General features: G+C 41.6%; 1 protein-coding gene across 2 annotated transcripts in view; it reads right to left on the bottom strand.

The window, feature by feature from the left end:
* KNG1 (kininogen 1) overlaps positions 1-11,889 on the bottom strand; it is a 28,237-nt gene extending 16,348 nt beyond the window's left edge. For both annotated transcript variants that reach the window (XM_059063726.2, XM_059063725.2), the window contains exons 1-5: positions 11,485-11,889; positions 9,197-9,307; positions 8,217-8,301; positions 5,056-5,228; positions 3,823-3,930 (exon numbers count right to left, since the gene is read on the bottom strand). In XM_059063726.2, coding sequence (XP_058919709.1) covers positions 3,823-3,930; positions 5,056-5,228; positions 8,217-8,301; positions 9,197-9,307; positions 11,485-11,676 — 669 coding nt within the window. In that variant the 5' untranslated portion in view covers positions 11,677-11,889. The remainder of the gene's footprint in view (positions 1-3,822; positions 3,931-5,055; positions 5,229-8,216; positions 8,302-9,196; positions 9,308-11,484) is intronic.
* Between the last annotated feature and the right edge of the window lie 350 nt (positions 11,890-12,239).

Here is a 12,239-nt window from a genome sequence, read left to right as displayed (position 1 = left end):
AGCAACCTAAGTGTCCATTGACAGATGAATGGATAAAGAAGATGTGGCACATATATACAATGGAATATTACTCAGCCATAAAAAAGAAACGAAATTGAGTTATTTGTAGTGAGGTGGATGGACCTAGAGTCTGTCGTACAGAGTGAAGTCAGAAAGAGAAAAACAAATATCGTATGCTAACAAATATATATGTAATCTAAAAAAAAAAATGGTCATGAAGAACCTAGGGGCAATACAGGAATAAAGACGCAGACCTACTAGAGAATGGACTTGAGGACACGGGGAGGGGGAAGGGTAAGCTGGGACAAAGTGAGAGCATGGCATGGACTTATATATACTACCAAATGTAAAATAGATAGCTAGTGGGAAGCAGTCACATAGCACAGGGAGATCAGCTCCATGCTTTGTGACACGCTAGAAGGGTGGGATAGGGAGGGTGGGAGGGAGAGAGACGCAAGAGGGAAGAGATATGGGGATATATGTATATGTATAACTGATTCACTTTGTTATAAAGCAGAAACGAACACACCATTGTAAAGCAGTTATACTCCAATAAAATTTTTTTTAAAAAAAAAGACCTAAGTGTTCAGTATGTACACTGTTGGATGCTGCAACTAAAAAAAAAAAAAAAAAAAAAAAAAAAAAAAAATCAGAATGTCTGGGGGAGTGATCTGGGAATAGGTGTTTTTTAAATCTAGGCTAGTGCTTCTAAGGTGCAACATGCCCTGAGAACTATGTAGGAAAACCCTTAAATCAGTGCTTTCCAAACTTCAATGTGCAGATGAATCACCTGAGAACCTTGTTAATATGCAGATTCTGATTCAGTAGCTATGGGTGGAGTTGAGATTCTACTTTGCTAAGAAGCTCCCTGGTGATGCTAATTCTGCTGGTCCATGGACCACACTTTGAATAGAAAGGCCTTAAATCTTACCAATTGTGGGCAAAATATTTCATTTATATTTCATGTCCTTTAATTACTGTAACAGCTCTGTGATATAGGTGCTATTATTCTTCACGAGTTTACAAATGAGGAAGTGAAGGCTCAGAAAAGTTATACCAAATCTGATTGGCTTTGTGACTCCAACCAGCCTTTGCAACTCTCTGTGTTGCAAAGAGAAAACCTAACTGGGGGTTTATAAACAGATGCAGCAAGATTAAAACTAGATAACATTTAGGGCTATATAACCTCAAATGGCTAAGCATACAAAACAGAAGATGTTAATAGATGCTTAAATGGCCAGACTCAACCCAACCTGACAAAATTAAATAGTGGCTAGAACCTATGTGTTTAGAGGGTTCCTCTCTCTCTCTCTTTCTCTTTTATACTATTTTTTAAAATTCTGGTAAAATATATATAATATAAAATTTGCCATCATAACCATTTTAAACTGTATAATTCAGGGCCATTTATTACATTCACAGTGCTGTGCAACCATCTCTACTATCTATTTCCAATAGTTTTCATCACCCCAAACACAAATTCTGCAACCATTAAGCAAAAAATCCCCATTCTCCCTCTTCCCAGCCCCTGGTAAACTCTAACCTACTTTTTGTCTCTATGAATTTGTGTATATTGGATAGTTCATATAAGTGAAATCATATACTGGTTGTCCTTTTGTGTCCGGCTTATTTCACTTAACATTTTCAAGGTTCATACATGTTGTAGCATATATCAGAATTCCATTCCTTTCTATGGCTAAAGAACTGTTATATACACGTCACATTGTGTTTATGCATTCCTCTATAGATGAACATTTGGGTTGTTTTCCACCTTTGGCTATTGTGAATAATGCTGCAATGAATATTGGCATATAAGTATCTTTTTCAGTCCCTGTTTTAAATTCTTTGGGGTATATATCTAGGAGTATAATTGCTAGGTCATATGGTAATTCTACATTTAACTTTTTGAGGAACTGCCATACTGTTCTCCACAATGGCTGCATGATTTTACATTTCCAGCAGTCATGTACAAAAGTTCCAATATTTCCACATCTTCCCCAATACTTGGTATTTTACAATTTTAAAAAACTACAGCCATCCTCTAGGTGTGAAGTAGCATCTCATTTGTGGTCTATATTTACATTCCCCCTGATGGCTAATGATGTTGAGTATTCTTCATGTGCTTTTTGACCATTCATATGACTTCTTTAGAGAAATGTCTATTTAAGTTGTTTGCCCATTTAAAAATTTTGTTGTTGCACTGTGGAAGTTTTTTATATATTCTACATATTAAGCCCTTTTCAGATATATGATTTGCATATATTTTCTCCCATTCTGTGGATTGTCTTTTCACTCTCTTAATAGTGTCTTTTTTAACTTCCCCCCCCCCCATTTACGAAACAAACACATGCTTGATTAGAAACATTGGGAAGTATTGAAGAGTTCCAAAAAGTATAAAAAGTCAGAAAAAGCAGCCATAGTTCCAACTGAAAGTTAACCGTATTTTATATTTTGGCATATTTGTTTTTCATCACTTTTAATATTTACATCTACTTTATGTACCTGAGTAAATTCATATGTGTAATTTTGTACCATGCTTTGTTTTTTACTTAACATACTGTAACCATTTTACTAGGTCACTAAAATCTCTGCAAACATAATTTTAATGGCTGCACATATTCTACTGTATAGATATACTGTTTATTTGCTTAACCATTCCATATGTTGAAAATATGTTATTTCTAATATTTTCCTGTTAATAAAAAGTCAAAATTAATATCTTGCTGCCTGGATTTCTCATTTTCTTCCCATATAATGGACTTTGAGAAGTAGAATGACTAGGTCACTGGTCCTCAACCTTTCTGGCACTAGGGACTGATTTCGTGGAAGACAATTTTTCCACAGATGGTAGGGGGTTATGGGATGGGGGAGATGATTCAGGCAGTAACGCAAGCGATGGGTAATGATGGGGAGAGGTGGGGAGCCATGGTGAGCAGTGGGGAGCGATGGGGAGAGATGGGGAGCGATGTGGAGCCATGGGGAGTAATGGGGAACCATGGGGAGCGATGGGGAGCCATGGGGAGGGATGGGGAGCGATGGGGGTGATGGGGAGTGGTGGGGAGTGGTGGGGAGTGGCAGATGAAGCTTCGCTCACTCACCCACAGCTCCCCTCATGCTGTGTGGCCCAGTTCCTAACAGGCCTCAAACCGGTACTGGTCCATGGCTCAGGGGTTGGAGAACCCTGGACTAGATTTAGGGACTTGAAGCCACCCCTTGCTTAAAGCACAGCCTTCTGCTAAAATGCAAATAGCCCTGGGAAGGTCATAATGCCTTATCATCTTAACATGCACTAACTCCTGCCACCTTGAGATGCTTTCTTTTAACATAATTTTGGTTCAGGTAATAAGATATCATCCTGGAAAGGGTCACTAAGGGAGAGAGATGCAGGATGTACTTATTAAAGATAAAAGTAGGGGAGGGAGGGTGAGAGAACAAGCAGAGACACGTTAGAAGTGAAGGATTGTCCTGGGTAGAGCTCGGGAGCCTTGTAACGACATTGAGTACATGGGGAGGAAAGGAGACAGGAAAGCGTGAAGACATGAAAAGACAAACTTGACCATGGCATCATTTTGTCTCAGGCTATTCCTAGCCCCTGGTTATATCTGTAAGTGCTTATTGCCAGATGTACGGACTCTGACCAGCTGGGTAAGCAGCTCGACCAATGACGTGAACTGTAGAGCCCCAAGTGAAAGTGAATGTGAACTGCGTATGTCATCAAAAATTTTAGTGACCAAGTCTTCCTCCACAGCTGAGAGTTCCCACACCTGTAAATACTGGACACAAAAGGCTAAGAGCTTTATAATTAGATTTTCGCCTACTTACACCATTTGAAAGGGACTTGCAGTCTGGAGTTAAGAATGGAAAATCCTCCTTGGAACAATTAGTCTGCACAATTGAGTAAGTAATTTCATAATTCCATCCAGCCACCACCTGAAATGATTTTGGATTCAATATTTAAAGGGCAGTTTAAACATAATTCACAGTGTTAGGAGGAGCTTAGAATACTGCCTGACATTTCATAAGTGCTCAAAAATACAAACTATTATTATTACTAGGCAAAAGTCATTACTGAATAAATATTGAGCACATTATGACTCTCACACCCTTCAACACAACACACATACACACAGCTACACATCTGAAAATGAAAAGCAATTTATAGATGGAGTTACTGTATTTCCTAAGTAAGACCTAGCAATATTTCCTCTGCCAGGCAACAGGAAAAAAATGATCTGTTGAATTCTGTAAAATATTAATAATGCTTTTCTAGATGGATAAAGAAAACTTTGGAGCTGGAGTGGCCTTGACCAGTAGGCCCTTAGGTTCCCAGACGGCCAGACAGTAAGATTTCTCCTGCTTTATCTGGGGTGGTCCCACCCTGATAGCTGGATATGGACAGAACTGAGTAGAGCATGCATCTTGCATGAAGGCAAGTCAAAAGGTCAATTAAAAGCAGGAAATGCTACTGACCAAAGTGGGTCCCTCATAATTAGAGGCTTAAATCCAAGGGGCCCAGTCAGCTGTCAGTAAAGTCTTCATGAACTGAAGCAATGGAAAGACCAGATTTACAAGTATTTGCTTTTTTCTCTGCTGAAACGGAAACCATAATTTAGAGGGTACCCAGCAAGCTTTGCCAGCTTTTTTAGGCACAATTTAATATTGGGGGGCCATGTTTGCCTCATAATAGTTAGGTGATGAGAGAGTCTTCTTAAAACCCTTCTTAAGGCCAGAATGACTTTTCCATTTCACCATCTCTAGGAGAACATGCAATGCTAACCACCCATTCATTAAAAACAAATCTCCCAGGAAGGGGGTCTGATTAGGCTCCCTTTCGCCATTTACATACTGCAGTATCCAAATCATTGTGCCTGAAGAGAAAGCCTTTGCCTTCTGAGCTAGTCATATGAGAACATGAAAGAGTTCCTCACCACCACCACCTGTGGAATCATATGTTTTCCTCTGGCCAAAGGTTTATTTTAGGTAATGAAACCCTAAACCATAAAGATCTAACAAATTTTAACAATACTATGACATGGGAAAAATTAAAGAACAAACCTGTCTTTGGGCCCTTTTTACTTCTTTAAGATCAAAGAGGTGGGTGTGATTGGTGTTGTTGTTAAAGTGTTGAATGGCGTGTCTCAGAACAGGTTCCAACTCCCGGCTTTTGGTTGATATGGGGTGCAGGCAGCCAAGGCAGTCGTACTGGGCTGTCACCACGGGGCCCTCGGCTTGACAAAGAAAGAGCAAGCAAAACGGCAGCGTTAACAAGCAAAACCTGCATTCACATACATTGCCCTAAATAAGTCAGATAATTTGGAAGGCCCTGATAAGCAAACTTTCCAGTAAGTCCTAGTATGCACTGGAAAAAGAGAACAAAAGACTGAATGATAGGGAAGACCTATCATTCACTTGGGGACATCTTATATGCATCCTATTGTGCATAATTATTTTAAATTTATTTTAAAGTCATTTTAAATTACATAAGTGATACACGAATTTATCCTCATAAAAATTAAAACATTACAGATGCATTTTTATTTCTTTTTCAGTGTTAACCAAAGCTCCTTGAAGCCAGGAGCAGGATGTAATACACTTTGTATCAATTCAATCCAACAAACATGTATTTCGCAGCTGCTATAACAGGCCCTGTGTTGAGCATGGCTGTGTGGATGCATTAATTCGTTAGTAATGGTCACTGCCATGAAGGAGTCAGGCAAAGTCAAGGGGGAGAGACCGAACCGGAGATGGATGATTTCAATATAATTCAGCAAGAGCCTGGAAAGGCAGGAGCCCAGAGTGAGCCCAGGGAAGCCTTTCCTGAGGAGAACAGGCTGAGCTAAGAAGGGTGAAGAGCAGTCAAGGGCAACCTCTCAAAACAAGGTGCGAGGCCTGAGGAGAAGGGAGGGGCGGCTCCTGAGGAAGAAGGATGAGGCAGGGACCGGACCGTGTTGTACGCACATCTTAACCAGAGCTTATAGCAGGAGGCAGGGAGGGGTGGTGTGAAGTGTGAGCGGTCTGAAGAGAGGCCTCTGCTGTGGAGTCTGGGCTGTGCTCTGTAGGCAGGGATTCCTAACTATTTTCCTGGGTCATAGGCTCCTTTGATGACGCTAACGTAAGCTATGGTGCCCTCTCCTGGAAGATGCACATACTCACAACCTTCTCCACTTCTGGGCATTCCTAGACCCTCTGAGGTGAATTAAGAATGGTCCCCTGTAAGAATGGGGAGCCATCGACTGGGTTTCAATAAAATGATGTAAAATATTTTAAAAAGGAGAGTCTGTGTTAAATCACCACTGCTCATGACACACAGCCCTGACTCTCTGGTCAGTAGCAGTACATGGGGCAGAAAGGGGAAGAAATGAAGGAGTCCTGGGCCCCTTGGGCCCGGGGCTCTCACAGCCCGTGGATGTAAGATCCCCCAGTCAGCGGTTCAACGCAACCCCCCTTGCAACTGTTTCTTGGCATTCTCTCCGTAAGTTTGTGTCAGGAAATGACATACTGTGTGAATATTCATAGCTTTCCCCCCTCCTTTCCTTGTAGAAGTTAGGTTGAATCGGGGTAATGGGCAAAGTTAAAAAAAAACTAGAGGGAAATAAATAAATAAATACTGTTGAAATAATATTTACATTTTTTCCGAGAAAAAGATACAGACCCTTTGAATAAAATTGTTTCTAAGATGGTTTCTGTTAAAAAAAACAACAACATCAACAAACTAGAGGGGATGACATGGGAAAGATGAGAGAATTACTGATGGGAAAACAAAACAAAAAAAGATGAACACAGGAGGTGAAAGGGAGAGATGGAGAAAAGCCCAGAGGCTGGTTTGCCTGACCTCAAGGGCAGCTCCCACTGGCGTAGAGGAAACGATGGAGCAGCCTATGAGGGTGAGATGAGCAGGGAAAGATGCAAACTCAGTTTTTCTGGATGACAAGGATTTTCCACCCTGCCTCAACATTTCCAGAGAGATTTTTTAATTAAAATGTTTCAAATTTTGAATTCTGAAACATATCTGACCGAAAAGCTTTCAGATAAGAGATTGTGGACCTAGCACTAATTTCTGAAGGTGTGGCAAAGAGCTTTTTCTCTCACGGTACATAATGTGCTCTGCTCTGGATAATGTTAAAATGTGCTTACGAGATAGAGTTCTTAAACCAAATAATAAAAAGCTACCCCTATCAAAAGATTTTAATGACTTGTGATTTCTGTTTTGGACTTTTCTTTGAATGCAACTTCTTGCAGGAATGGAAACTCAAGGGATAGAGTTTTTGTGGGTACCGTATAGAGAATTAAGGCTGGAATAGAAGGATCACTACTACAGTGGCGTCCAATAGCATGGCTGAAGATGCTGCTCTGGAGCTCACGTACAAAAGCACTATCTTGCAGAAGGCCAGTTCCAGGATGGCTTTTGTGACTGACTTCACTAGACGTGCCCATCCTTCTGTATGTGGCACCTCTGCCACAAGAGGGAAGGAGCTAACAGTGGTCATCTGTTGATAAGTTTCTCCATACTTAGATTCTAAAGGAATATCGTTTATGGAGGGTCTATTCCACCAGTTCTGCTAACTGCTAGCTGTGGGGTCTTGGGCAAGATATTTGACTGCTGTGGGCCTGTTTCTTCATCCGTGAACTGTGGATATTAACATCTGCCTCATAGAGTTGTTCTGAGGAATAGATATGTTAATACACATGAAGTGATTAGAACTGTGGCTGGAGAACTGTGGCTGGTAATAAGGGCTCAATAAATGTTAGCCATTATTACCTTTACCTTGATTACCATTCATACATTATTATGATTACATCTTCAGGTGTATCATCTAGTTTCATTCTAAACAATTGTGCAAAGTGGGAATTACTGTGATCTCCTTTTATGGGTAAGGAAAAGGAAAGCCAAGAAGGTGAGAGCTCTGAAAGATTCCAGGCCAGATCTGACCTCAAAGCCTGTGCTTCTCTCACTCTAGGACACTGCCTACAATTGAAGCCAGTTGTGTCTTTTGCACACACCTAATACAATGCTGCTCTTGAGAAAGAGAATCAGGATAGCGCCTAGGGCCGTGAGCCCGGCCCCACCTCAGGACTCTGCTGCACCACCCGTCCAGCGCCCCCGCAAGGCTGCAAGTGGTATCGCCACTGCTGCCCTCTGGGAAAGATGGGTCTTTGGTGCCACACAGAAGAGGTTCATTTTTCCCCAGGGCAGCACCACCAGGCACAGCAGCTACCTGGAGTAATCTGGCAGGTCTGGGTAGCCACGGAGAACTTCATATTCCCCCTCTTCGCCACCGTCGCTGTGCATTCCCCTGTAGCCTAAGAATAAGAAAAAAAGAAAAAGGATTTAAAAAAAGATTTATCTTAATCTTTCAGATGAAATCCACCTAGTACTATTGCTAAATATGAATTTCCTTTTTCTTTTTAAAAATTAATTAATTAACTAATTAATTTTGGGGTGTGTGTGTCGGGCCTTCGTTTCCGTGCGAGGGCTTTCTCTAGCTGCGGCGAGCAGGGGCCACTCTTCATCACGGTGCACGGGCCTCTCACTGTCACGGCCTCTCTTTGTGCGGAGCACAGGCTCCAGATGCGTAGGCTCAGTAGTTGTGGCTCACGGGCCTGGTTGCTCCGCGGCATGTGGGATCTTCCCAGACCAGGGCTCGAACCCGTGTCCCCTGCATTGGCAGGCAGATTCTCAACCACTGCGCCACCAGGGAAGCCCTGGCTTTCTTTTTTAAAACCTTGTCAAGATTTTTTTTTTTTCTAGCAGAGTTTTGAGACACAAGAATGAATGTTTTACAGCCTAATCATTATTTTATACAAGCCACTGATATTCGTGAAATATTGGAGGAAAGGCAGCTTAAATGGCGAGGTTTTAGAGTATGAATCTTTGCTTTAAGCCCCGGAGATATTTCTATTTCATCAAGATGCACACAGTGCCTGAGAACCAGCCTGCAAAACTGTCCTCTTGATTTACCTTTCAATTTCAGTGTTCAAACTGCATACAGGGAGCCAGGGTTTTGACATTGAAGAGGTGGCTCCCTGGACTGGGAGGAGAGTGGCTTGCCTCCTGGCAGGTACCATCACAATCTCCCTCAATTACGGCCCAACAAGAAACTGTGCTGTGCCAGGGCAGCGTAGGCGTTAGATTAAGACAGCCCTTGGTAAACTTGGCAGAGAAAACTGGAGGCTCAGAAACTGTCAACACACTCACAGCTTGTGCAGAGTCATTGTAGTGACAATCCTGCCAGGTTTTGTCACTTTGAACAGGACAGTCGCCCTCCTTGATTTGGTACTTGAAGGAATAAAACGTGTCAGGATCATCCTGAAAAACAGCAACCAAAGATACGTACGGTTCATCTAACTGACCCAACAGCAAATCATTTGAGTGGGATCTGGTGCAGTTATACTTGATCTTGATTTGATTCAATTAAGGCAAAAACATTTATTAAAAATATTGAAAGTTTATAAATATTTACTTGGAGGAATGTTCATAATATACTATTTACAAATATATATATTTAAATTACAAAGTAGATCCATAGTTTTAGCCCATTTTTGTAGAAACCAGTTTATATGTAAATATATATTAAAAAAATTTTTTTAAGTCTGGAAAATTATGCAGCAAAGCTGTTAAAATGTGTGTCTTTCAGTGGTGGGAATACAGTTCTCTTTCACTTTCTTCTTTCAACAAACATTCCTGAATTGTCTATTTTTTTTTGAACAAACATATTATTTTTACGGTTAGAAAACAAACCAGAAGCCTTTTTTTCATTAAAAAAAAAAAAGTAACAGTTATCTGGATGGTGGGAATAATTATGGGTAATTTTAGTATTTTTATTGGCATTGTTTTGTTTTCTATTTAATATAGCATGACACGACATAATAAATTAAACTTTTGAAGTATGAAGGTGCTGATTTAGATGAGCCTTCAGATGCAAAGTCCTGGTGTGTCAGAACAGCAAGGGACCTCAGAGGGGATGTTGTCCATCTCCTCAGTCTGCAGGTGAGAGAAAGGAGGCCCCAGGTAGATGGCGTATGCCTTAGGCAGCCTCCCCACCTTGGAAAGGCTGAGCCAGCTCTGGATGGCAGGTCTCCTGACTCGCCAGGCAGTGCTCTGTCCACAGTGTTTGCATTTGGGAGATGATGGAATCAGACAAGATAGACTCCAAGGTTCCTTCCAGGTCTCAGATTTTAATAAAACCTAAGTGGTCATGGTACAGGCAGTCCCCACACAGCAAGGCAGAGATATTTTAGAATAAAAAACCACATTTGCCATTGATGTCTGCCAATAAAGACTACAACCATACTAGAGAACACTAGGACTCACAGGACTGCACAAGTTTGTGAAACAGAAAGGCCGGACTTTCAGAAAACAAACAAACAAAAACATATCTACTGGGCTTTTTCCTTATCATATCAAATACCTGGGGTTTTTTTCCACCAAAGTAATCCATTGCTTACCTATCACAGAAACACAATGTTTTATAGTGAAATTCACTTAAACAAACTATTGAAAGATTTGTAATTCTTGAAGTCACACACCCTGTCAGGGTTTGTCTCCATCCTGAGTGCATCAATCAGTGATTTTTAAAAAGTGCTAAAAACCAAGTAGAACGTGGCTGTTACCTTGATGCATTCAGCCATATGGACTTCATGGTAGGTAATTTGTCCAACGCAGTTGAACCAAGTTAAGCTCATTTCTGACTCCTCTTAGACAAACCTTCCCTTTCCCCTAGCTTAACTGAGGTATAATTGACAAATAAAAATTGTATATATTTAAGGTGTACAATCTGATGAATTGATACACATGTATATTGTGCAATGATTATCACAAACAAGCTAATTAACACACCCATCACCTCACATACTTATATTTTTGTGGTGAGAATACTTAAGATCTAGGCTTTCAACAAATTTCAAGTGTACAATAAAGTATTATTAGCTATAATCACCACACTCTACATTAGATCCCTAGGACCTATTCATTGTATAACTGAAAGTTTGTACCCTTTGACCAGCGTCTCCCCATTTTTCCCACCTCCCAGTCCCTGGCAATCGCCATTCTACTTTCTGTGTCTGTGAGTTTGAACTTTTAGACTCCACACATAAGTGAGATCATATCATACTTGTTAGACGTACCCCTTTAAGAACCCGCTTCCCACCTGAGGTCTGGAGGTCTTCATATTTCTGTCTAGGACTGGTCACCCAGTAAATCCTCCTGCTGCAGCTTGACGGAGTTCCTGGATTCTCCCACTCTGCACAGTCCCTTTAAAATTTCTCCATCCTAGGATATGCTGCTCTGATCACCCAGGACGAGTCATACCTTTCCCTTCACCCCCAGGCCAGAGAATGGTGTTGGTCTTTTCTAAGAGCTGTAAGCTTCCCTTTGATTATCAGTTCTTTGGTGATTGGGGTGCGTGTGTGCACGCGGGTGAGGCCTGGGCTCAAAGTGACAGCGCAAATCCCCAATGACCTCAGGGTTAAACACAGCTCACTCACCGTCCTGATGACCTCAGTTATGCGGTACAATACAAATTGGTTGCCACTTGTGTTTCCACTGTTATATTTCTTCAGAGCAGCGTCCACAGCTTTAAATACATCCTGGTGGTTGCAGTCGATTTCTTGCGAGGACTCCTGGGTTAAACTTGGTAGCAGCCTGGAGCAAAGAAAAAGGATGGTGATTAATTTCATGATTTAAGTTTCCCTCTGGGAGTTTCACCAAGAATCGGGAGCCAATTAAGATGCTGATTTTAACTATCTTCAGCCTCTGTCTCCTCGGGGCTCTCCTCTCACTGCCTCTGCGGGCCTGGCTAATTCCTGCTGCCATGCACTATTTGCTTATTCCAAAAGGACAAATGGCCCTGCTGGGTAATCCAAGCAGATTTCAGGCTGAAATATTAGAACACTGGGGTTGTTGACCTGCTTGTTTGCATTTGGGGAGCATGTGGGAGCATAGAGCACATTTCCTGGTAATTGCACAACTTTGTCCAGCAAAGCGGAGCAGACTCTAATAAAGGAAGAGAAAAAAACACCAACCACCCCTGTTATTCCCTTGTGACTTTCCCAAGCCACTTATGAAGGTCACTGCCTGTGGCAACAATGTAACTGTAGATAGAATGTGCAGACACCTTTCAATAAAATTGCTCTGCATGTTAACTTCTCTAGCTGCAGTGAAGCGAGCTGCCAGCAATTATATTGCGTGCCTGGGGATCCCACGCACGGTGACATAGTGAGTGCTGGGGGTCCCACACCAG

Source organism: Kogia breviceps, chromosome 5, assembly GCF_026419965.1.
Source record: "Kogia breviceps isolate mKogBre1 chromosome 5, mKogBre1 haplotype 1, whole genome shotgun sequence".
NCBI lineage: Eukaryota > Metazoa > Chordata > Mammalia > Artiodactyla > Physeteridae > Kogia > Kogia breviceps.
The sequence above is the reverse complement of the archived record's forward strand: the minus strand, read 5'-3'. Positions and strand labels throughout refer to the sequence as shown.